At 43.6% G+C, this 25,682-nt stretch overlaps 3 protein-coding genes across 3 annotated transcripts; 2 read left to right on the forward strand and 1 right to left on the reverse strand.

The window, feature by feature from the left end:
* The first annotated feature begins 8,854 nt into the window (after positions 1-8,854).
* lgi3 (leucine-rich repeat LGI family, member 3) lies at positions 8,855-14,850 on the forward strand. The gene is made up of 9 exons (XM_053421021.1): positions 8,855-9,083; positions 9,864-9,935; positions 10,472-10,543; positions 11,604-11,675; positions 11,766-11,837; positions 12,453-12,622; positions 12,720-12,884; positions 12,972-13,062; positions 13,420-14,850. Exons 1-9 carry the CDS (start codon positions 8,881-8,883, stop codon positions 14,147-14,149), a joined length of 1,647 nt encoding a protein of 548 aa, XP_053276996.1. The 5' UTR covers positions 8,855-8,880; the 3' UTR covers positions 14,150-14,850.
* A 586-nt stretch (positions 14,851-15,436) lies between these two features.
* Positions 15,437-19,341, forward strand: chmp7 (charged multivesicular body protein 7). The gene is made up of 10 exons (XM_053420392.1): positions 15,437-16,000; positions 16,081-16,255; positions 16,844-17,029; positions 17,132-17,265; positions 17,602-17,650; positions 17,742-17,861; positions 17,948-18,046; positions 18,145-18,202; positions 18,295-18,525; positions 18,612-19,341. The coding sequence occupies exons 1-10, from the start codon at positions 15,738-15,740 to the stop codon at positions 18,650-18,652; spliced, it is 1,356 nt and encodes a 451-aa protein (XP_053276367.1). The 5' UTR covers positions 15,437-15,737; the 3' UTR covers positions 18,653-19,341.
* A 3,237-nt stretch (positions 19,342-22,578) lies between these two features.
* On the reverse strand, positions 22,579-25,336 carry ccdc92 (coiled-coil domain containing 92). Its single transcript, XM_053421768.1, has 3 exons — positions 25,201-25,336; positions 24,563-24,622; positions 22,579-23,375 (listed from the first exon to the last, which is right to left on the reverse strand). Exons 1-3 carry the CDS (start codon positions 25,334-25,336, stop codon positions 22,579-22,581), a joined length of 993 nt encoding a protein of 330 aa, XP_053277743.1.
* Between the last annotated feature and the right edge of the window lie 346 nt (positions 25,337-25,682).

The raw sequence follows: 25,682 nt of genomic DNA on the forward strand, positions 1-25,682 counted from the left end.
GGCTGATTAAATATGATAATGCGCTGCTGACATCATAAGACATGTTGGCGAGCTTGGAGAGCCACAGCCGGCAGTAAACATGTAATTTATGTCCGTGTGAATGGCTTGGCAAGTGCTGGTGCAACGCTTCCATCAATCAGTCGCACCAACCTTGATGCCTGTGTGTGGCTCTGGCTTCCTGCCATTGGCTGACTCATCACCTGGATTGCAGTCTCCACGCAACAGGCTGAAATCAGCGGTGCGACCGGCTCTCGACCCTTTATAAAACCGGCCTTTGCAGCTCAGGTCAATGCAGTCAGCAGTCTGCATGTACTATATTACAGCAGGGACTGAGTGCAGCTTATTAAGTAAGTCGAAGAACAGATCGTGTCATTTGTATCCCAGCAGTCACATGAATCACGCTGCTGGGATTTGTAAGTGAACACCGACGGCACATGTCATGGCCTTCAGGGATACAAGGTCACGTCTGTCACCTCCAGATTCCCAGGCCACACTGCCAAGGATTCAAACAAACACACAACCTTGTTTTGGGGAGAAATATCATCCACTCCTGGAAACGGGGAGTAATAAAAAGTATTGTGTGCGCCGTGGTTCAGGTGATGATGAAGAGCTCTTATTTAAGAACAGAAAGGACAGGAGAGGCCTTGCTTTATAACCTGCTAATGGTGCGGAGCAGCGAGCAGAGGTGGTGTTAGGTGGAGGGTATTATCACTTCTGACAGATGGTACAGAAAGAGTTTGGTGGAGCAAAGTTCATCGTCCGGTGTCGCTGCAGAGACTGTGCTCTGATGACGGCTCAGTCGCTGTTTGGCTCTGGTGGTGATGCATCATATTATTAGGAGATATGGTTGGGGGCTTTGACAGCATCTAATTAGCAGCTTCTTATCAGTGAGATGCAATTAAAACAGGCTGCTATGTCCTGTTTTTGTTTTGAGAGGGAAATCACCGTCTGATGACTGATTCGGAGGAACTGTAAATTGATTTTGGAATTCGGGAAGTTGAGCCTAAAAGTGTTAGACCAGCAGAAACAGCCTAACACATGGTTCTTACCAGGATTGCTGGAAACCGCGGATGAACGAAATGACCAAGGGATCTTTGTTTGCATGGGGAAAAAACATAGATCACACATAAAAACAAATAACAGTAAATCTGCAGTGCACTGAGTTCAATCACAGTTGGATACAGTTCAACAAACCCATTACAAGAATAACATAAATTACAGTACCTCATACTTAACATATTTAACACATTAAGTAGCACTTGGGACAGAAGATTTCCAGTAAATATTTTTGATGGCTCATGGCAGTTTAAAACAAGGAAGCAGTGTTTGGGGGGTTATTCATCATAAAGCTGTCACTTAGCTACAGCTGTTGTTCCCCTATGATAAAAATAAAAAATGTCTTGAAAAGTGAAAGATATTTTCTGCTCAACCTCACAAAAATGGTTTAGAACAGGTTAGAGAGCAGTTGTTTAAAAGTTGGGCTATGAAGCCATTTTCAGTCTTAGTCAAAGAACTAAGGTTGGGATTATTAAAACATTATCTTCAAATCTGAAAAGTAAGAAATAACTACTGGTAGACCTGTGTCGATTTCATTATCTTAACATGAGGATGGATCAGTGAGGTGGTATCATAAACACTAGGTCCTATAGAACCTCCAGTATAATTACACAATAGTCATTGTAATGCTGTTTATCTCACGTTATTTTTGTTGGTATTACCACTGGTATTAATGGTGATGACAGATTTAAGAAATAATGACAAAAACAGTTGTAAATTCCCCCCCTCCATATTGTTTGTCAGCTCAGACTGATTGAATGTGTCTGACAGGCTGAGGGTGTGTAACAATCCATCTAATGACTGCACACAGCTTTAAATCTGCCTCTTGTGACTCAACATGATGTGTGGCACAAAATGGCGGGAGTGAAACCTTCCAAGAGGAAACATAATTCATTTCGTAGTTACACATTTCTGCATCTTGAAAAAAAAAAAAAATGAATGCGTCATCTGCAGACTGAGTAACTTTCCTGAAAGTCAGTAATATGAGCAAGATGGGGAAGCACGGATCTCTGCTCGGTGGTCTGCGTCTTGTTTACCAGAGATGGTTTGATTTATTCCGTTTCGGGGAGCATCATCTCCAGGTCTAGAGAAAAGCCCGGGCCGCGGCATTAATCTCCAGCCCGACACAACCTGACAGATGACCTGCCCTTCAACTCCCTGCCACCCTGCAGGAGACACGTCGTCAATCAGGTTTCATTTCTCAGCTTCACGGATTCAGAGGAGAGAGGGTACAGGGAGGATGACGACGTGGTAATGATGGCACATGTGTGTCTGCATGTGTGTGTATGTGGCTCAGGTATTACTTGTGTTATGAGGACATACATCTGTTTACAATGTCACATTATGTGGACAAAAAGCAAGTCCTCATAAAGTGAAGCTTAAAAAATGTACAAAGATTTTGTTGAAGGGCTATGTTTGATTTTGGTTTAACTTTAGTTTGAGGTTATGGTTATGGTTAAGTTTAGGTTTAGATAAGGCTTAGCTTTTGGTTAGGGTTAGTTTATGGTAAGGTTAAGGTTAGGACGACCTTAGGTTTTAGTTAGGGTTGGGTAAGTAGTAACTATGGTTAAGGGTAGATTAACTGTTGGGGATATCAATGTATGTCAATGAAATGTCCTCTGAAGTCATGGTGACACGGCTCTGTGTGTGTGTGTGTGTGTGTGTGTGTGTGTGTGTGTCTGTGTCTGTGTGTCTGTGTCCAGGAAACAGGATCAACAGCCTGCTACTGTGCACCTCTGTCTCCTGACAAATGAACAGATTATTTATGGGAAGCAGGAGGACGAGGGTTTAGTGGAATAGGGAGGTGTCAAAGCACATGAAGGGACAGAGAGAAGAGGGTTAAGCAGCACTACACTGGAACTCATGAATATCATTCTGGCCAGTATCCATGTTCAAGGTGAAGGAGACGAGTCTCTTGTCCTGGTATTCCTTGCTGAGCTGCATTTGTAGAAAAAAAAAACCAAGAGACCACAGACAGTTAAGGGAGTTGATAACCGCAGACAGATTTAGCTCCGCTGCTGATTTCAAAACAGGAGGAATGTTAATTTTCTGTTGTTTGCTCACTGTGACAGATTCCCCACCCTCGTCTACAATAGTTAAGATGATGAACAGCTGCTTATTGTCCACATGTGACCGCTGAGGTTTTGGGTGCAGCTCACTCAGGAGGGACTTGTTTTGCAGCAGAACTAAATATGCAATCTTTTTAATGATATAAATATTCTGTCAGTGCTCGTCGACTTCTTGGTGCTGAATCCTCTGTTGGCCTCCCGAAGAAGAAATGACAGATAAAGGCACTCGGCGTTCTCTCTTTGTTTGTGCTCTCCGGTTGTTGATGTCCGTGTCTCCACAGAGGGCCCAGACCCCTGTTTGTGGGATGGCTGTCTCTGTGACAGCTCCCCGGTGCCCTGGCTGCTCTGTGGAACAAACATGGATAGAAGGGGTCAGCGTGGGGCATGGCCTGTCACTCACTGCATGTCTCACTACTGTTTGGGAGCCGCGGCCCCCTTTTTCGTCTTTTCTCCTCATCACAATAGCCGAGGAGCACTTGAATATGTGTGCCATTACAGGTTACAATTTCAAACCGACAAACTTAATCAGAGATGTTTCTGCCCTCTCATAGAAAAATATATATCTGACACGCTTCGTGGAGTTGCTATTTATGGTGTCTGGAGGCCCGGGTGTGGTCGGGTAAATGAGACGGGCGAGGATGTTTGTTTGGTGTCAAGCTAGCAGGGGCGGGTGGGGAAGGGGGGTGGCAGGCGGTGGGGGTGTCTGCCCGACAAGGTGTGCGTTTGGCGTCCGTACAAAAACGGACGCCCCGCAGGCACGGCCCCGCCTCTTTCCCACCAGATCAACTTTCTTCAGCGCAGGAATGAGACACAGACACCTCCTCCAGGCTGAGACATATAATCGGGGTCTGTCAGGGCCTTTATCAAACAGGATCAACTGGTGCGCTGGGCCTTTCTCCGCGGTCCCCACAGGCGGCCGGATACCTACACACGCATTCCTTTGACACATCCCCGTCCCAAGAGGCGTATCGCCTGTCCATTATGGCAGCTTGGCTCAAGGCACGAGGGTGCATGGAGGGCCGGGGTACAGTTGCTCCTCTGCATTGTCCTGATTGAAAACTAAGATAGCAGCGTTGCCTTCGGTTTGGAGGATTCTCCTGATCCCCTGAGTCTCAAAATGTCAGCGTGCTGGGCAACAAAACACACAGATTGTGTGTTTTCTTGTGGGTTTCATGGCTGTTGTCAATTTGAACTGTGAAGATAGTGACAATATGACCTGTTGATGGTGAGGGATTAGTTCAGGAGGCCTTTTAAAGCCCCTTGAGGACAGGACAGTCCACCATCGGGTGTTTCTGCTGGAGGGCAGCATGGTCGCTGTGAGTGACCAGAGAGGAAGAGTGGGTATGAATCAAAGCAGAATGTCATCGTGCTCAGGACTCTAATCATATCACTCCCCCCTGAGCCATATGTCTTTGTACTCTCTTTAATTGAATTGAGCGCGGGATGAGATTGGCTGACATACCTTCCAGTGACTTACAGAGCGAGGCTCTGTGATGGTTGTTCTCTTGGCACAGCGAGGCACAAAGTCCTGAAGGCATCCTCCAGCCTGCCTTGGCCCCCTGACTTATCCAACGCCGCAACATTTATTGTCTAATATGAAATAATTGCCAATTTTATTGGCGGGTTTTTGCAGCCATGCGATTGCTCATTAAAGACGGACTCGTCAGGTATGACAGATTTGTGCCTCAGGAGGGCCTGTGACAAACACTTACCTTATTAAATTTCTGGCTCACGTGTGAATGCATTATTTGCTCCTGACTCACTAGGTAGGACATGTGACGTCAAGCTGTCCTGAAACTTCACCGACTCACTAGCGTCCATCCACCAGTAGCCTCAGTTAACTCAGAAGTTAATGATTTAGTCACCGGTTTATCTGTACCCTTGTCCACCTCTGTTGATCACTTTGTGTAAAGAATGTGGAGGTGGGGCGGATTGTGTCTCCATATCTCCAGCCGTACAGTACCTACAGTATAGACGCACCACAAACGTGTGCGCACATGTCTGACTGAAGCGTCAACACCTTTGTGGGTCCTGTGTGAGACACGTTGCCTGGAGCTGTTGGGATTTTCCCTGAAAAGAACTGAGGTGAAACCAGATTTTTGCTTTTCTCCGTGTTTTGCTTTTCCGGCTTCCTGTGCAGCCAGGAGGCCAAACTCTGAAAGCTAAACAGAAATGGAAACAGACAGACAGAGAGGCCTTTTCAGGATCCTTGGCCCATAATCGGATAGGGATGTGGGTTTGAAACCCGGGGCGAACAAAGTCGGTGTTAAAAGCGGCTGTGACGTAGACTTAAAGCTGTCCAAACAGCACACACAGAGGTGAAAAGCTCTGATTTTAGAAATCATACGTGCCAGACAGCGGAGGATGTAATGAACATCTGGCACAGGAGACAGGAACACTTTGTGATGTTTGACGACATTTTTTTTGGCCAGACTCAGCTTGGCCAAGTAGCTCCTTGTACTGTTGAGCTCTCAGAGTGAGTGGTGACTTGGCTGAACTTGTCGTTATGACCTGAAAAGTTGATATGAAACAGGGCAGCTCCAGAGGCACAGCTGTTAACGTTATACAGGACCTAAAGGAGAAATGTGTTGAGGCCGCAGTGCTAATAGAAGCACAATGAATTACTGTATATAAAGATGGAGGACATGACTGCGACCTAAAAGTGAAGCCAACGCTTCTCGATCACCACCTGGTGGCTGGCCGCGGTACATGTCATAAAGCCCACCTCCTCTGTTAGTGGATGGGACATGCACAAAATTAAAATCGTCACTGAAAGTAATTAGTTATTGAGTAAAAGTGGAAAGCTACAATGTACCTGGTATCAATTAACCACATCTCAGTTTTACAGTGAATATTTGTATATTATTTATACAATTATGTCGGCAATGGTCAGTGGCCTTTCCAGGTTTGATCTGCAAGCAGCACTGGGGACAAATCATGGACTGTACAAAAAGATTGGTCAACACGTCACCACTTCCTCTTACTATTCAGAAATTAAGCTTATATATCCCGGACAGCACAATATCAATCAGGGGATGGCGCCCAGTGAGAAAACAAAATTGTGTTCAACATGTACTTTTTAGTTTGCCCAATGTCCCATCCACCAACATGGAGGAGGCCAGATTTTGGACCTGTACTGCAGCCAGCCACCAGGTGGGAATTATGATATAATGGCTTCACTTTTGAGGAGCTATCCTGTCTTCCATCTGTTTACAGTCTTTGGTCGAGATAATTAACCATATTATATTAAGTGAATTTAATCATGTTCAAAGAGGAAATTTAAGGAGCTGACTAACAAGTCAGAGCTGGTTGTAATTATCTGTGTTTTCACCACACCAAGAGAAACAAGCTGAGACCTGCTGGATCTCCTGCCGCAGGTTTTTCCAGAACTGCAGCGTCCTCCTGCAATATTTAGCACAGAAACTTTGCAGATTCTGAATATTGATCAGTCATTCAATACGCAGATTAACATTCTGAAGACATAATCCTGCTTTATTGTGATCCCAGATTCATTCCACACAGCACATTCTTCAAAAACAGCATTTTGCACTGAAACCTGTGATTAAGTTAAGTTGACTCTGATAGGAAGCATTGAGAGGGTTAATCTCAGCAGCATTTCAGATTCCTCACACACAGGGCATGTTCCGGGTCTCCAGCTGCTGTTTCATGCTCCCTTCTCTGTGCCATGCAATTACGCTGGTTCCCACCGGAGATTTGGATTGGGTGGAGCTCTGCAAAGGAATAAGCTCCAGCATTAACTGCTCCTCACTGAGCATGACTTACATAAAACCACAAACACAGTTAGAATAGAGGAGCTGAGCAGCACGCAAACACACTGGGGCAAAGAATAAAAGAAGATAAAACCTTCTTTTTTTTTAAGTAGCTGCTGCACAGGAAACGGCATTCCTTAACTGGATAAGCCAAAAGGAGACACCACCCAGAATCTTGTGACTGATTCACTTTTGAATTCACAGATTTAAAGCTCAGACGCTTTTTCACTTCACAAACACAAGAGTGTTTGGACAAACATCAAACTGTCTCCAGGCAAAGAAAACATCTAACAAAGAACTTGAAGACACTTTTTCACCTTTCATCCATCAAGAAAGAAAGAAGGAAATAAGGAAGGAAGGAAAGAAAAAAAAGAAAGAAGGAAAGAAGGAAGGAAGGAAAGAAAAAAAAGAAAGAAAGAAAGAAAAAAAGAGAGAAGGAAAGAAAGAAAGAAAGAAAGCAGGAAAACAGAAAAGAAGAAAAGAAGAAAAATAAAGATTACATATATGTACAAATGTCCCTGTGCTATGTGCTGTGTTGTAACAGTGAGAGGTGACAGACAGTACGTAGCAGGGTCAGTCTGTGACAACACAGTGGTTGTGTAGGAGGCTGGTGATGCCTGGCACTGAGGCCACAGCTCTGACATTCAGCCACTCGCCGACTACTCCATTGCCCTCTAAGCACTTTATTATATGGCCAACAGCGCCCCCTCCTGTCATATCCCAGTACTGAGAACCACCAGGCAGATTCATCTTTTCAGACGTGTTATCTTAAACAAGAAACCTTTTTTGCTCTCCAGATTGAATGCATCTGCCTGATTTAGGGATGTTTTTACTTCTCTGCATATTGGATCATCTAAAAAATTCAACCTTGTTTGAACATGACTAATTCAATGGGCCAATCATTGGCCAAGAGGTGGGGTACACTCTGGACAGGCTAAAAGCGTATCACAGGGGTCCAACGAACAGGAAGCCAGAGTACCCAAGAAAAACTCCTGCATACACGAACATGTAAACCACACACAGCCTGAGTCTTGCTGGGATTCAAACTAGAAACCCTGTTTTAGTGAGGCGACAGCAGTAACACTGCACCACCATGCCGACCCCCGTGCTGTTATTATGACAAAATAATAATTTAACTCTATCTGATGCCTGAGAAGATAATTTTTCCATCATAGTTTTTAACTTCTATTAATCATAATAATCACAAGACTGTAATAATAAAAATCATGTGTGAATATTGTCAAGTGAACTGATCATCTTTGTATTTTGATTGGGTTTGTGTGTGTGTGTGTGTGTTTGTGTGTGCTTGTGTGTGTTTTTGTGTGTGTGTGTGGGGGGGGGGGGGGTTGTGTGTTGTACCTACAACAGCACTGGTTGCTGCTCGGAAACAGCCAAAAAATATAAAGCCTCCCTACCATACACGCACACACGCACACACTGACACACGCACACACTGACACATGAATACATTAACAAACGTTCCCTTGTGTTCTCTCATGACTGCAGCAGTTTGACACCTGATAAGAGCAGAACACACATACTGCTGATGGTACAATCTTCACATCAGCACTTATGTGTGGCCCACCCCCCCATCCACCGACCCTCCCTTCTCCACACATCCCCTCATCTCCCCCTCTGCCTGCTGCAGCTGTTGTAAGGCTTTTCACAGTAAATAATTCATTGTCAGCGACGCTGCCCACAGGTCGTAGTGCGGAGAGAGCAGCCCTGCTCGTCATTCCTGCAGTGTGCACTACAGAGGCTGCACAGATCCAAGGGAGGCTGCAGAGCACCCACACCCACCCAGGATACACCATACCTATACTTCATACCCTCTCTCTCTCTCTCTCTTGCTGTCTCTCTCAACTCTGTGCTCAGCATCATCAGAGCTGCTGGGGTTGTGGGCAGCCTGACCGTCGTTGCCACTTAAGGAGAAACTTCAAAAACCTCACTTCTCACAGCTTCCCTTTTCCTGCTCCTGCCTAAGGATGATGGAGCTGGGACCTAGATGGATGAGGCTGATCTGCTTGTCCCTCCTGTGCCTGTATCTCTGCCTACCGAGGGAATTGAACGCCAAGAGAGCCCCCAAGATACCCCGCTGTCCTGCGACCTGCTCTTGCACCAAAGACAGTGCCTTCTGTGTGGACACCAAGGCCATCCCCAAGAGCTTCCCCCCTGGGATCATCTCTCTGTGAGTAGAAACTAAAATATTGTGTGTGCTTTTCACTAAAAGCCTGATAACCTGTCTCAGCAGCATGTAGGCTGGTACAGATGGCTACATCCCTGATGTCAGCCTCCATTATGTAATGATGCATAAAAAACCCTACTTGTCCTATCCAGGACTGAATATATATGTTTCTATGTTTCTTGTTCCTTGATGCAGTGAATTTGCATTCACAGAGAGATGCTGAGCAGCCAGAATGACATAATGATAATAAAAAAAGAGTGTCCCTCTGATTGATGCTGAACTAAGTTGAGGGAGCAAAGCAATAAAATCCTGCTGAGCTCCAGGGAGGAATACTAACAATAGACTCAGTATCTCTCTGCAGGAGACCTGCTTCTCCTCTGAGAGATTTCATCTTGAAGAGAGTGCGCTCGATAAATGGAGTGTGTATAATGAAATGGATAGATTAGCACTTGATGGGAGGGGAAGGGGAGGTCAAGACCACCCCTTTCATCTCATATTGACTTCCATTGCCCCTGGATTGAACACTGGGTTTAAAGAGTCAAGGGAATACAGGAGCACGGGCTGATGGAGGTGCCCTCATTCTAGAGTAGAGAAGAAGTAAAGAAGTGGAGAAGGAAGTTATGTGTCCTAGTTTTGAAAAAATACTCCCCTTCATATGTGAACTGTAAAGCTAGGAGTGTCCTGAGACAAGAAGGTATGAAAAATGACATGATTAATGTTGATAACAGAAATGTTCCACTATGAAACACATGACGTCACACATAACTGATGTTGTCTGAACAGGACCATGGTGAACGCGGCCTTCACTACAATCCCAGAGGGAGCTTTCTCACACCTTCACCTGCTACAGTTCCTGTGAGTTCCTCCACTCGACCGAATGTTTTAACTCAGTATCTGTCTAATAACCAGCTTGTTTGCCCTTATCTGTAAATACAGTCACACAACCTAATATCTCAATTACGTCTCCACACGGCTGATACTGTCACTCACTCAGACGTCTCTTGTTTCGCAGTGAAAATAACAGGACTTGAGCAGCTGGAAATGAATGGTTATTGAACGCACTGGTGACATAGCAGTAATAAGTGTAAAGTGGCTCTGTATCAGTGTCATTGCCGATGACTGACTCCCTTCAATTGTGCTCCAAAAGACAAAGGCCTGTTTGTCTCCTCAGAAGGAATCACAAGAGTGTCCTTGTGTGTCTTTGGAAACTGTGTTTATCTTATAGTTCAGCAGTTCAGTTTTCTTTATATGCTGTGAATGTTTATCGAGACAACAACTAGTATTTTTCTTCTTCTTCTTAAACATCTCTTAATTTTCACTTTTTAGTTAGACACACACAAGACCATCAGTATGGTTTGATGATTTGTTTCATTATTCCCTCTTTTCTGCAGGCTCTTGAACTCTAACACATTCACCACAGTCGCTGATGATGCCTTCGCTGGTCTGTCTCACCTGCAGTACCTGTGAGTGTCTCACCTTATGGTACTGAATCCAAGATCCTCACTGTGGTTGCAAATTTAAGCCTACAAATCAAAGGTTACTATTGTTTAGCCGTAATATGACCCTTGCTGAGGTCAATACACTGAGGCGTGTTGCTGCTACGGCCTAATTTGGTCTTGCATGACCTCATATGTTTGGAAAAGTTTGAACAGATGTTATTCTATATGTCAGTGAGTCAGTTTTATGACTGTGACTCTCCTCTTCTTGAGCCACCCCTACATTATATCTCAACAATTACTAGTATACTACAGTTGGACCTAAGTAGGTTAGGTGCACTTGTTTTGAGTTTTTTAGCTATATGTTGTATCCTTTGTTTTTGTGAATGACTAGTCACAGTGAGTCTCGGCAGGTTTGTTTCTGCATTGAATGAATGTGAGTCAGTAAGATTTAATAAGGATCGGACTCTGCAGTAGAGCAAAGAATGCCAAGAGCAAACCTGAAAATAAATCCTCCTGCAGGAGTGAGCACACTGCAGCTGTAGTGTGATGAAGCTGCATATTCCCTCCTGTGGAATTGATGAGCTTTACCGAGTAGTTAGCTGATTGCCTGGAGTGTGCAGCTCTCTGTGGTGGCCATACTTCTGGCTTGGCACAGTGTCTTTGTCTGTGAATGCTAATAAGTCATATTTTCATATCCAGCCACCCCCAGAACATCTGCACATGCTGTATGTCCTCAACTATCAACAGATAATAATACAAAGACAGGGCAGGATCAGATGGTGCAGCACGCAGTATTTCGGTTTATCACATTACTCAAAGACAGAACATGGGCTTTCACCATTAAGAGTCATTTAACTTTAACTTTAACTTTTCTGTGGCCAATACACAAATCAAAATTATTTTTCTGCATTATCTTCATATGTTGCCAACTCAGATCTACGTTTTCCTTAAGATTCGCAGTGAACTAATGACTCACGAAATCCCACTCTTATTGTATTCTCATCATTACAATACAAACAGAAACGGCTTTATAAAATGTTCTGCTATCACTCTGTCATGTATGAGCAATTCCTTCTCCTCCCAGGTTCATTGAGAATAATGACATCCAGGCTCTGTCAAAGTACACCCTCAGAGGACTCAAATCCTTGACTCATCTGTGAGTATTTTCGCGGGCGAAGACGCTGAGATTCTTTGGCAATAACAGACTCGACAAGCCAGACATGACTGTTTCCTCTGTTCCTTTCAGATCCCTCTCAAATAACAACCTGCAGCAGCTGCCCAGAGATCTCTTCAAACATCTAGACATCCTCACAGATTTGTAAGTGAGCCCACGCTGAAATCTAAAACAGTGACGTCCCGAGAGCTCTGCCCCGACAGTGTGTCACGGCAAAACACTGGTCCACTTGGGTTCCCTGGGGCTTTAGTGGACCGCTGCACTCGTCTGTCTCGCTCAAGTGTGTGGCTTGTTTCTGATTTAAACTATGCTGATTTACTTTTTTTTTACGTCCTGTAAGATTTTGATGTTTAATTTCAATTTCAATTTTATCTCTACTGAGCCAGCAAACATTATCTCAAGGCCTTTAACATATTAATATCGTGACCATACAGAGGAACCCAGGAGTTCCCACAACCAGAAAACGCTTGAGAGAAAAGAAACCTCGACCAGTTGGGGTGAGCAGAGAAAATAGGGGAGAGAGAAGAAAGAGAGTGGGAAAGAGAACAGGTACAGAACAGGTGTTTAACTGTCATAGTAAAGCACCGTCAGACTTGTTACTCGAATGAAAATCATAAGAGTAATACTTTGGAATAATTATGATAACAAATTAGAAAAAGAACAATAGGAATGAGAAAAAGAAAGATAATGAGAATAGTATTTATCTTTTTTGATTTAGTTGTTACCTAATACTCTCTCTTTTGTCTGTGTGTTCCTCAGAGACCTGCGGGGGAACTCTTTCCGCTGTGACTGTAAAATCAAGTGGCTGGTGGACTGGATGGAGAGGACCAACACCTCTGTTCCTGCCATCTACTGTGCCAGCCCCTTTGAATTCCAGGGACGCAGAATCCACGACCTCTTACCACGAGACTTCAGCTGCATCAGTGCAGGTTTTACTCGGTCTCTGCTGAACATTGTGATTGATCTGAAGCCACAACATGACTTCCTGGTTTCTAACTTCTCTCACACTGGTTTTCCTTCCCTTAGATTTTGCAGTGTATGAAACCTTCCCTTTCCACTCTGTGTCTGTGGAGACGTACGAGTTTGCGGGAGATCACTTTGTGGCCTTCGCTCAGCCTGAGTCAGGCTTCTGTACTCTGTATGTGTGGGATCATGTGGAGCTGAACTTCAGGAGCTTTCACAACATCACCTGTAAGTTATTAGGAAAGAATAAAAATGGCACATATCCATGTCTAAAAAACAAATTGTAATTTTTCTTTTTCCTGCTGTGTGTTGCAGCTCGCTCTGCTGTGTACTGCAAACCTGTGGTGATAAACAACACACTTTACATGGTGGTGGCTCAGCTTTTTGGCGGATCTCATATCTACAAGTGAGACTTGATCATTTGGCCTTAAGTCTTTATTTGTCCTCTTTGTGAAGCCCTATGCAATTACTTTTTTGATAGGTTTAATAATTCTTGTTATTATTATTATTACAAGAGAGAGGGAAAGTTTGGTTCGGTCCATAGATAACAAAAGCAACAAAAAAAATTAAGTGTAAGTTAATCTTATTTTTTACAGAAGATTGTGTTCTAGACTAATTCAAGTGTAGATGTCCCATTTCACTTTATGCTATTATAAGTAACGTGAGAGTGGTATCAAAACTCTCATCTAACTTTAAACAAAGGCCAAACTTCCTTCATTTTGTAAAGCTTCAGGAACACAACAAACTTTTGATGTTGTCACAGGTGGGAAGAGGGTCCGCTGCGCTTTGTGAAGATCCAAGACATAGACACCACTCGTGTGAGGAAGCCCAACTTTGTGGACACGTTCCAGCTGGATGAAGAGTGGTACTTCATTGTAGCAGACAGCTCCAAGGCAGGCTCCACCAGTATCTATCGCTGGAACAGCAACGGCTTCTACTCCCACCAGTCCCTCCATCCCTGGCACCGGGACACCCACGTGGAGTTCCTCGATGTGGCGGGAAAGCCTCACCTGATCCTCTCCAGCGCCTCTCAACCCCCAGTGGTTTACCAGTGGAACCGAAGCCAGAAGCAGTTTGCCTTCCACTCCCTAATCACAGAGCTGGCTGACGTGCAGATGGTCAAACACTTCTGGGTGAGGAAAGTTCTCTACCTTTGCCTCACGCGCTTCATCGGTGACTCCAAGATCCTCCGCTGGGAAGGACAGCGTTTCATAGAGATCCAGACTCTGCCATCTCGGGGCTCGATGTCTGTGTATCCTTTCACTGTGGGCCTCCGCCAGTACCTCATTCTTGGAAGTGATTTCTCCTTCTCCAGAGTTTACCTGTGGGACGACCTCACGCAGCGCTTTCAGCCCTTCCAGGAGCTCAACATGAGAGCACCGCGGGCGTTCAGCTTGGTCACCGTTGACAGCAAGGACATTCTGCTGACCGCCAGCTTTAAAGGCAGCACCCTGGCCTACCAGCACCTGTTGGTGGATCTCAGCGCCAAGTAGACATGTTACAGTACAGTCAGTCGCTGAGTATATAATGTGCCAAATAAATGAAAGACTGCAAAAATGTTTATGCCATGTAACTAAAGACCTGCTGTTATAGTTGTTGTTTTAAGAGAGGAAACTGATTGGATGATTAATCTCTTTTTATGCACTGTCCCTTAAAATATGAATGAAATGATGTGAACATTTAACATGCCGACATAAGTGTCATCATATCACCGCTTCTGTTCTGCCAAACACATGTCTAAGCCATGTATTTTTGAAAGTACTGTGTTGTATATTGTACTTTACTAATGTGAAAATGATGTGCATGTGCATCATCTGAATTATTCACTGAATGACACTGGAAATTATATCTAACTGTAAAACTATGGAGGTTTTGTAAATTACACGGTGTAGTTTAACTGTGTAGCCTTTTGCATGATGCTGTACACATGATAAAGCAAGCAATACTTACAACTGCAATAATTTAAATCATTGTGTTCATCTCTGTATACGAGATAGTTTTCATCTGTTTTGGATTCAATGTTTGTTATGCAATAATAAGATGGGACCATGGCCTGAGCAGACTAAACAAAGGCCCCCACATTTGAATGATAATGTGAACTGATTTAAATTTTGCTCTTTTTTTTATCGTTTAATATTAGAATGAAACATTCCTTGATTTGATTATAGTTCCAAATCCCCAAATATTCTTTCAGTTTAAGACACAGACTATAATTTTTTTTTGAAAACATGGGAAATAAAATAAAAAAATGCACTCTTGCCTGTATAACTTATTGCAATTAGACCAGTTAATCAATTCAATAGGCATTCTATGCAAAAAGGAAATTTGTGGTAACTATAACAAGATCAGAGAATGAATATTAAACCCTCCAATGTCATCTTCTTTCTCAATGCACAGTCACAAGCTGTATCTAATTGTTGCTGTGTATGTGGTTCTAACTGCTTTTCAGACAGCATTAAGAACACCAGCAGACACAACAAGACAGACAGACAGATAGATAGTGCTTCACAAAGAAAAAGCCAAATAACACTTATACATACGTAGCACAAATACAATTATAATATAACATATTTTATTCTAACATATATAATGATGAATAAAGAAAAAGAACGTGCAGAAAACAAATTATTAAAACGTCAAGTGAAAGAGAAAATCTCATCGATCCTCGTGCTCTCGAAGAGTCATGGGTGCGCTTCATTTTTGATTCAGTACTTCTGCTTGGGCGGAAGAAACGAAATGGCACGTACATGACTACACACCGCCCTCCCGCACGGTCGTGAGCTGACCGATGAAGCGCTCTGGCTCCGCCGTGTGTTGTTGTTGACATGTGAGACGCTAGCTGTTAGCCACATTGTGATGCCCCGGGCGGAGGTGAGCTTTCTGTGGCAGCGACATGTGAGCGAACATCCACCTCCACACCCTGAGCTCAGTGACAGTCATTGGTAGGTTTCTGTTTCCCGGTGAGGACAGCTAAGCTAAGCTAACACAACACTCCCCTGGTTCTGAACCAGCCAACATTAGGTACCACTTCCTGCCTGCTGGGTGTTGCTACGTCTACAGCTAAAGTTTAGCTTCCTATAAATGTCTAACTCCGCCAACATGCCGCTGCCACCGGACTGGGACGACGACGAGCGGATGAACTTCATGTTCTCCGACTTCAAGGAGAACCGGGACGTGGACACGACGGACTGGGACAGTAAGACGGACTTCTGGACGGCTCTGGTCCTGAGCAGCTGCAGGCACCAGGGCTCCGTGTGTGTCCGCCTGCAGGAGCTGAACCACAGCTTCAGGAGGAAGGAGAAGTCCCCGCTGGGCTTAGCCAAGGTCCTCCAGTCCATGTCCAGGTAGACGCAGCTCCCTGCGCCCCACGTATCAGGCTCAGTCCGCGTGTTTATCCCACTGTCTGCGTGCTTTCTCCCGGCAGGTGTGGGAAGATCCAGAGGGAGTCGGAGTTCGCAGCTAACGTGGACTGTGGCTGGGTGTCCTGGGGGGTGGGCCTGCTGCTGGTGAAGCCCCTGAAGTGGACCTTCTCCACTCTGCTGGGCAGCAGCAGCAGGGTCCATCCGGAGGAGTCGTTTGTTGTCATCGAACTGGTGAAGGTTTGTCCGACCGACTGTCTGTAAACAATGGGATTCAGATGCAGCAGCAGTGTCCTAGAACTTGAGCCTCCATGATATTGCTCTCTGTTATTGCAGTAAGCTACTGTACATTAAATGTAAATGATTGTTCCTTTTGCTATCGTCTGCTAACATTTATATTGTAGCAGCACATTACACTAAGTCAGATTTCATATGCAGCTAAACAAAAACGTTATATATTAGATATGCAAACTGCTTTGGATATATTTTATATTAAGTACTTTAAAACAATTCTTTAAGACACTTTAGATTGGTTAAAACAGATACAAAATCGGACAAAAACATCCTATATAATAATTAAAATGCACTTTTGTGATTAGTAGGACCACATCACTTTTTATTAAATTAATTGCCTTTTATTATAATGCATTTCTGTATTATTCAGTGTGTATTGTTTTGATAATGTATCTACAATGACGTATTATATTATTCACTCATAGTGACTCAAAATCACTGTTTATAGGTCTTCCTTTTTCTGTCTCCTTTATCTTAATGAGACCATAAAGTTGGCAGATGCTATAATATTCTAATTGATCCTATGTTTTCCAGGAGAAAGCTGCGGAACTGCTCAGGGTCTACAGGGGCAGTGAGTTTGAAAGCCGCTCGGTTCTGTCTTTTCAAGAGCTCTGTACTCTCTCCTCTGGAGTCTGTGCTGATGAGAGCACCCTGTGCATGGCTCTCCTGCAGCTGCAGAGGAACAAACAAGTGCTGGTCTCACTGCATGAAGGCGAGAAGGTATGAAGTGGGACAACGTCAGTCCAAAAACTGTTCATTTGTAGTATTTAGAGGTGTCTTTGGTTAGTAATCTTTCTCTTTCTTTCTGTGCTTTCCCCACAGATTGTAAAGTTTTGTCTGCCAGGGCAGGACCGCGTCTCTCCAGTCAGTGATGTGGATATCGGAATCTACCAGCTCCAGCACAGTGAGAAGCTGCTGGGGGAGCGGGTGGAGAAACTGGGCCTGGAGGCTGACAAGTAAGTCGTCAACCAGGATATGAACTTCTCATAGAATGTTTAGTTGTAAACTGGTAAGGATTTGTAACCAAGGCAGTCAGTTTGACTAAAGTCAGTGGTATTGAACCTGTAAGAGTTTGGATTCATCATATTATATTATTATTTCAAAGAATCACATTTAAGATGGTATATTATATATTCAGAGTTAAAAAATTGCTCATCCTCTGAAACAACCTGTGCTTTGTGTGCAACTTGATTCCTGAGTCATCCACTTCCAGGCATTGGAGTTTGAGCCAGGCAAGATGGATTTCACTGCATTCAGTAAGACTCTAATTGCTTGACATTATCTACGTGCAGGTGCAGAGAGGAGGCAAAGCGTCTGCTGTCGGAAGGAAAAAAATCTCAGGTTTCTACCAATTTAACTTGCATAAAACAAATGTTCACTAAGTCTCCGATCCAGTCAGTGCAGCTGGTTACATTCATCATCTATTCCACAGGCCCTGAGGTGTTTGAGAGGCCGCAAGAGGGTAGAGAAGAGGGCAGACAACTTATTTGCCAAAATGGAGACAATCCGAGGAATCCTGGACAGAATCGCCCAATCACAGACTGATAAGATGGTAAAAAACGTCCTGTCATCAACACTCTTTCTTTAAAGGTTATTGTCAGTACCCACAGTGTGTGCTGTCTGTGCTGTTGTCTGTAGGTTATTCAAGCATATCAGGCTGGAGTGTCAGCCCTCAGAGTCTCTCTTAAGGACGTGACTGTGGAACGTGCAGAGAACCTTGTGGATCAAATCCAGGAGGTATTAATCGATTTTAGTACAATTATCGCTGTATTTTATCATTTTGATAGAATTTTTGTCTTAAGCACCTTAATAGATCTTTTCTATAATTTCTCCAGTTATGTGACACCCAAGATGAGGTGAATCAAACTCTATCCAGTGGTGTGACCAGCGCAGGTATGCCTTTATGTTACTGCCATATGTCTTATACAGTGGATTGTTTGTATGAATATCACTGAGAGCTAAATTTGTCATGTTCTTTTCTGTAGATGAAGACATGGATGAGTTGGAAGAAGAACTGAAGTCTCTGCTGGACGAGTCAAAGTCAGAACCAATCGCAGATTTACCTGATGTTCCAACAAACCGCCTGCAACCCTCCGGGGAGTCCGATCTGTCTGGTGACCTGCTCAGTTCCCTCCCTGACGTACCTCACGGACTCTTGAATATTACCACTGAGCAGCTGGAGGAGGAGTTGAATCAGTTAACACTTACAGATTCAGGTTTGCACTTTCAGATTTCTCCTTTTCTAAATCTCAAAATGTCATTTAAATGTTTGTAAGTAACCCATTGTCACCTCTCTGTCCAGGCTTTCAGCTGCAGAAAATGACATCGCCTGCGAAGAGATAAGAGCCTGAACAGTGATGACATCTCTCTGCATTAACATTTCAACAAGAAATATATTTAAGTGTCTCTTAAAAAACATTCTGTTAGCCATAATTCATAGAGGTTTTGTTAAACTGAAGCGCTTAAGTACAACATAAGCAATTTGGTAAATCATAATTAGATTTGAAATGATAGTTGAAAAATAAATATCAGATTAAAAAACAAGAGACTTTCCTTCATTTAATGAAAATAAAGAAATCCGCTTATTGTGGTTACATCCCAAAAATAACTTATAAATCTTTCATAAAGCAACTTTAATTAAAATTGAACTTGACAGCTCTGAGATCTGCTTCATTATCAATATCTGGAGGCTCTCAGGTCAAAGCATTTTAACATTTTCAAATATTCTTCATTATGACATCACCATCAGGAATGCATTGTGGTATTTTTGACAATAATAGGAGGAGAACTGCGTTTCTGGTTTAATGTGTCTGTTGATAGTAAAAGTCCCTCATTGACAGTCCTGTAAAGTGTATTAAGTGGCCTTCTGAACTGTAAATATGAACAGAATATTCTGCCAAAAGCTTTATAACAACCATATGTATAATTGAACCCACTGCAACACAACATACTGTATTTTTGTGAATTGAGACGTCTCCTTTAAGTGAGTCAAACCAAATATCTTGTTCAGAATAAAGTTTATTTTAAACATTTGTCTGTTGATGTATCTTTCATGAGCAGATATGGAGCTGAGGAGGAGGAGCTACACTCCACATATATCCAAACTTTGGTTGTTCCAGGGAAATGTGCATATTCAACTGTCAGAGATGATTCTACTAAATGGATTCAGATCATAATATGAACATATTATTCAATAATCAATCATTGTTGAATGTAATATTTTTAACATAACTATTTATACATATTTATAAAGATAGGATACTATGAGTATTTTCTTTTTGTCAAAACAGCTACTATCTGAGAATTTACAGTCCTCTGCCAACAGGGGTCACTATCATTCAGAAATTTCTGACAGAAATATTAAATGAACATTACTGATAGTGTAACACCCAACCTCTTTTTTAAAATCTATTACATTTAAAAAATAAAAACGTTAATATTATATTAACAATTCATTCTTTCTAATGTTAAGTGTTTATAAACTGGATTCACATGTAGTAAAGAAAGCTCTGCTACTGAATTGTCAGGCTTCGTGCACAATATCTTTGACCTGATACAAATTATTGCAAAACATGCGCAGTTCAATTTAAATCAACTATCAAACATGAACACTCTACACTTACTCTGCATCTACAGAGAAATTGAAGATCAGGAGACTGAAGTCTTCAAATAAATGTTATTGGAAATATGACAAGAAAAGACTTGTAGCAGAACAGGTTGAAATAGAGACCAGGTTTCAACTATGCTGGAGGGTTGAAAGGCAGATAACATTTAAATGCAACATATCACTAAAGACTATATAATATAATCAAAGGTGAGACATTCAGATTTATCTCTGCCTGCCAAATCCTCAGCAGGGATACTATTATTTCAAGATTTACAAAGTGTTCCTATCAAATGTCCTCTTGCTTTCAGTGAGTTTGGTGTTTATTCAGAAATTATTTTGATTTAGAATGTGCTTTAGTTTAGAGTCTCAGAGTTTTACAATCAGCAGATATATCCTGGTTCTGGTAAGTTAACAGGAGAGCCCTTTGTGTGTTTCTTCATAGTTTATTGAGGAGACCAACGTTCTCCAAACATTTAGTTATCAGACAGTATCTGAGCATTTAAGCCATTTGTTTTCAGTTAAGGGGAACAAACTTACACGTTTAATGACATATCACACAAAATAGCTGCATATTGTTTGTATGGATACTGGTGATATGTCCTATTCTCCATGCACCTCTATCACCCAGCTTTTACTGTTTGAGTGACACCAAGTGGCCAACTGCTTGAACTACACACACAGCTTTATAAACAGCTGAAATACACTTTTGTCTGTCTTTTTAGGGACAAACTCTTCAGAGTCAGGACATGACGTTTATGTTTTTGAAAGGGAAACGTAACCTTATAAATGAAGATAACTGAAAGGTTTTTGGTGCATGATGGTCTCTATTGCCTTAATAAGAGGCGGTGAACTAGTGGCAGAATAATTGGACTATGGGCAGAAAGTTACGGACATCGGACTGGAAAGTCGCTGGTTCGATTCCTCGCGGTGACAATACAACATACCTGCCAGGACAACACCTGGATCTGTTCCAAAGTCCAAAGAGCACTCTCCCTAACCCAACTGTCTAAGTGCCCCTGAGCAAGGCACCTTACTCCCCCAACATCTGCTCCCCGGGCGCTGTGCATGGCTGCCCACTGCTCTGTGTGTCCTGTGATGTTCACCAGATGGGACAGCAGAAGACAAATTTCCCTACTCTGCATGTCGTGTTATTGTGCATGTTTTTGGGATCAATAAATGTATCGTATCTTATGAGCAGTTTTGAAGTGCACGATAGTAAAACTCTTCATCCTCACATTTTTCCATGGGAGCAGCTCATTGATTTCACATATAATGTTATAACTGTTCATTAATCACTCCCTTGTCAACCATCGTCAAAACAATAAATGAGAAAATACCTGGCGGAAGATTTCCGTTCATATCTTCAAGAGGATCAAGAGTTGTTCAGTGAACATGTTGCAATGGCCCCAAACTTTAAGCTTCATGTTGTCTTCTCCTTAAAATTTGTATCACCATTATACACAGAAATCATGTAACCAAACCAAAAAAGCACTGCTTTATTGTATTGATTCATATACTTCAAGGACAAGTGGTGTTAATGTGAAAAGCAGATTATTGAGTGATTATAATTTTACCATCGAGTTGGTGGTGCAGCAACTACTGAGGTGCTTTTGTGTTCTCCATTAAACAATAGATTAAAAAAAAAAGAATTCGTTACAAATGTACAGCCTTTATGAAGTACAGGTTATTATCAATAATAATAACATATATCAAATTTCTACTACAGCACTGTTTTCAAAAATGCCCTTTTATCACAAATAACATCAATGGATATTGTTTAAGCCCAAACTTAATTCTCACACTGGCCTTCATTGTCTCTCTCCGAAACACACACACTCACTTTCTCTCAATGTCACACACACACACACACACACACACACACACACACACACACACACACACACACACACACACACACACACACACACACACACACACACACACACACACACACACACACACACACACACACACACACACACACACACAAACAGACTCCCTGTTCATCTCGTTACATACTGCATCCAAACGTGTTTGTTTCTCACCAGTCAACAAATGCAGGGTGAAATTACAGCTCTTCCACCTTGACAACCGGCAGATTTCAATTGCACATTATGCGGCTCGTACCTACAGTAATAGTATTATACTGATATCACAAGAAGATGTTTTGGAAGCATTTACGTTTCATCGTTTCAATTCTATTCCTACGCAGCTGCAGACATCTTGTTATATAGTTTGTTGATGCGCCCAGACAGTTGCTGAGAAGACGTAGAGGACAGAGATATGCTATAGCCATGACTACACTACGCAGCTCGTGAATGAACCGGTCAAGCAGGCACTGGTGCAGATATTTGGCCGAGAGTTGGTTGTGTGCACCACATGGAGGGAAAGCAAAAGAAAACAACCTGTGTGTAATACAAGATCTCAATGGGTTGTATTAAGAAACATTTGGCATGCTTTAAAGTAGTCCTTTTCTACTATATATTAAGAAAAACTCTTTATGGAGTACCATAAACAAAATCATCATCTTGTTATTTTCTTTTACATTGCAATGTTGTGTAAAAAGCAGGCTACACAGTGGGTCAGACTCATTCCTGCTATTGCAGTGTAGTGCATGTACAGTAGATGTGTGTATGTTAATGTGCATTTTAGCGGCGCAGTTTCAAACTGTCCTGTCGGCTCCTGAGCGCTTCCGCACAACCTTCTCATCATTGACCTGGTCCACGGCCAGTGTCTCCAGCTCTGCCTGCGGCAGGGCCAGGGGAGGGGTGCCATGGGGGATGCGGTGCGCCACGCCCACGTGAGCCCTGTACTGGCGGTCTCGAGCGGGGCTGTGACGAGGGCTTGCCATGGCACCCAGGGGAGGGATGGGGGAGCGCTCAGATGCAATGGGAGGGATGACAGCAGGCCGTTCACGCACAACCTGAGGTTCTGGAGACTCTCTGCCAGCCTGGAGGAAGGGAGTGGGGTCAGGCATGGCATCAACCGTCTCCCGCAAAATTAGCCGCCTGCCGTCCTGGCCGAGCTTGTACACCTCTGTCAACTCTGGGTGGAGAGGCTGCGAGAGGCTCTTCTTCATACGGCGACGTGGGGTTTCAGGCTGTCTGTCCTTGGATGGAGGCGGCGTGGGCTTGTATGATGTGACCGGACTGACGTTGGGGCTGGCCTCTGAGGAGCTGCCGGCCAACAGCTTCTTCTTAGTGGCGTGAAGTTGTGAGGTAAGGTAAGCGATGGTGCTCGCTCTCTGCTCGAGCTCCCCGGACAAGATGGCCAACTTGTGGCTCTTCATCTTAAGCTCCTCCAAATACTTCTTCTCCCTCTCCTTGATGGTGTTTTCCAGGACAGAGATCATGGCGTTCTTCTGCTCCAGATCCCTGAGCAGCTCCGTGTTCTCGTCCTCCTTCTTCTTGAGCTCAACTTCGAGCTCCTCACACCTCCTTTGCAGCTCGTTGCAACGGACTTCGCTGCTGTCTGCACACACAGGAAAGGGCAATCAAAGAGCAGCTCTTAAGTGTTTGCACAGACGAATACTTGAAGTAAACACATAAATGAGTGCACATCAGAAATACACACCCAGAGACACGCATCCTCCTCAGACTGAGCTAACCACAGCTGCATTAAGTGCAGACACTGAGAATGTCAGCTGACACGCATTATGATCCTATGGAGACTCATCTGCAGTGGACAGAGGACTCTCAAATTACAGGTCTATAGACACAACGGCACTGCCCTGCTCTGACCTTCATTACTGCTGCCCCCACCCTGCCCCACCCAGCTACAGCCATGTCTGCATATACGCAAAAATGAAATTAAATATGATCGGTGGTTTACAATTCCTAAACTTATTTCTAGCAGCGGGAGGGTTGCTTTACTCTGATTATTGTTTTCCCTTCATTTTTGAAAAGGGAGCTGTTCAATTTTTACCCCAGCTGGAGCAGCTGAGCCCTGCAGCACTAAGTAGGTTGCAGGCTGTGCATTAGCGCAGTGACAGATAATCTCATTTCCTGCACTCCAATCTCTGAGATGCGCCACACTAACATGATAGTGCCTTGGACTGCAGCATCACTCAGATCTGGGCCACGCTAGAAAGCTCATAAAATGCTGTGACTCCCGCTGAGGTGCAACATGCTTCCTCTTCCCTTACACACATGAGCCTGCACATACACTGAACTGCATGTAAGGTGGGGGGGGGGGGCTCCTTGACGGAACTCTGCTGTGCTGTGCAGTACATCAAGCCAGCAAGGAGACAGTGGAGCCGGGTCTGAATCAGATCAGTGTTGTGACTCTATGTCATGGCCATGGTAACAACGGGGGAGGGGCAGTTGGCAATGAGTAGTTGGAGCATTAATGAACAGTGGTGGGGGGGTTCCCACAATGCACTGCTTCCTGGGTGGGACTTTGTTACCAGGAAACACACAGAGCTCTCTGCTCCCGGGCCGGTCCACTGACACAGAGCTTTGTTTCTACAGAAACAGATTTATAAGTCGCTCTGTTGTAGAGTTTGTCTGCTGCTGCTGTGCACTTCCACGATATGAAGCACTTCCACTTGTGTGTGTTAAAGTAAAACTAAACTATCAGATTATTATCGCTAATGGCACAAGGAATCAAATGTCACTGGTGAAAAGGAATGTGGTTGTGTTCTATACAGAATGATGTTTGCTTACCTGAGGGATCAGAGCTTCTCACAGTGAGCTCATATGTCAGGTCTGTGAAGAAAACAAACCGACAGGGTTACTCACATGTCTGTGTCATGTGAAGGTGCAACACGGCAGCTAACAAACAGCATGCTCCTAAGACAGCCTAACTAACGCTGATGCATGCTTGGGGAAAACATGTCTGGGATTTCCATAAGGTGGAATGTTCATTTAACAGGATTAGAGAGAGTTCTACATCAGCTTTGGTGACAGGTTAGCCAAGGATACAGAAAAGCAGGACTAATGAACACTGTCTTTTCTTTCTTTAAACTGGGTGACCATCTTGCCTTCCTTAGGGGCAGTGTATATTACTAGTGGTGCAATCGATGCACATTTTTCCATGTTGCATCACCACAGTGCAGGGCGTGCTCGCTAAGGCTTGAGTGCATTTCCCACAAGTCCTTTTCCTTTCTCTAAAAGGTTTAATAGTGGCACCACAGCACATCAGTTTTAATTTGGTACCAAGGCCATTAAGGGCATCTATTGTCTACGCTGTTGTTTTCAGATATCTCATGCAACGTTCTTAAATGTGCTGCTTTTTCCTCAGCAGCATGAGGGGATGAATTGTGGGAACATGAGACGGTGCTCACCTGTGCACTGCTGCTGCAATCTGCGGATCTCTGCGTGCAGCCCCTTCAACGTGTTGGCATGGTCCTGCTGGAGGAACAGCAGGTTTTTCTGTGCGCTGTGCAGCTGATTTTCCAGGGTAACATTTGCCGATGCCATGGCTGATAACGTTCAGACACACACCAGGCTCGCAACCTCCAGAAAGAGATGTACGGAAGACAAGGAGTGACAGAGAAAGGAGAGAGAGGGGGAAAAAGACGATAAATAAAAGTAAACAGATTTGGCAAAGAAGCTGTTAGTTCTCACTCTTTCGCCCATAAACATCAGAGGTTTGGGATGTGCGCCAACTTTGCCCTGTCTCCAGACTGGCAGACACAGTTTGCTTTAGACACCATACTGAGCGATTGGATAATGCAAATATAATTAATCCACAATAAAGGCTGTGAGCAGAGAGAGGCTAAGTGACTGTAAGTAGACAAGCTCTCTTTTTGCTTGCTGTGATTAG

The sequence above is a fragment of the Pleuronectes platessa genome, chromosome 4, assembly GCF_947347685.1.
Source record: "Pleuronectes platessa chromosome 4, fPlePla1.1, whole genome shotgun sequence".
NCBI lineage: Eukaryota > Metazoa > Chordata > Actinopteri > Pleuronectiformes > Pleuronectidae > Pleuronectes > Pleuronectes platessa.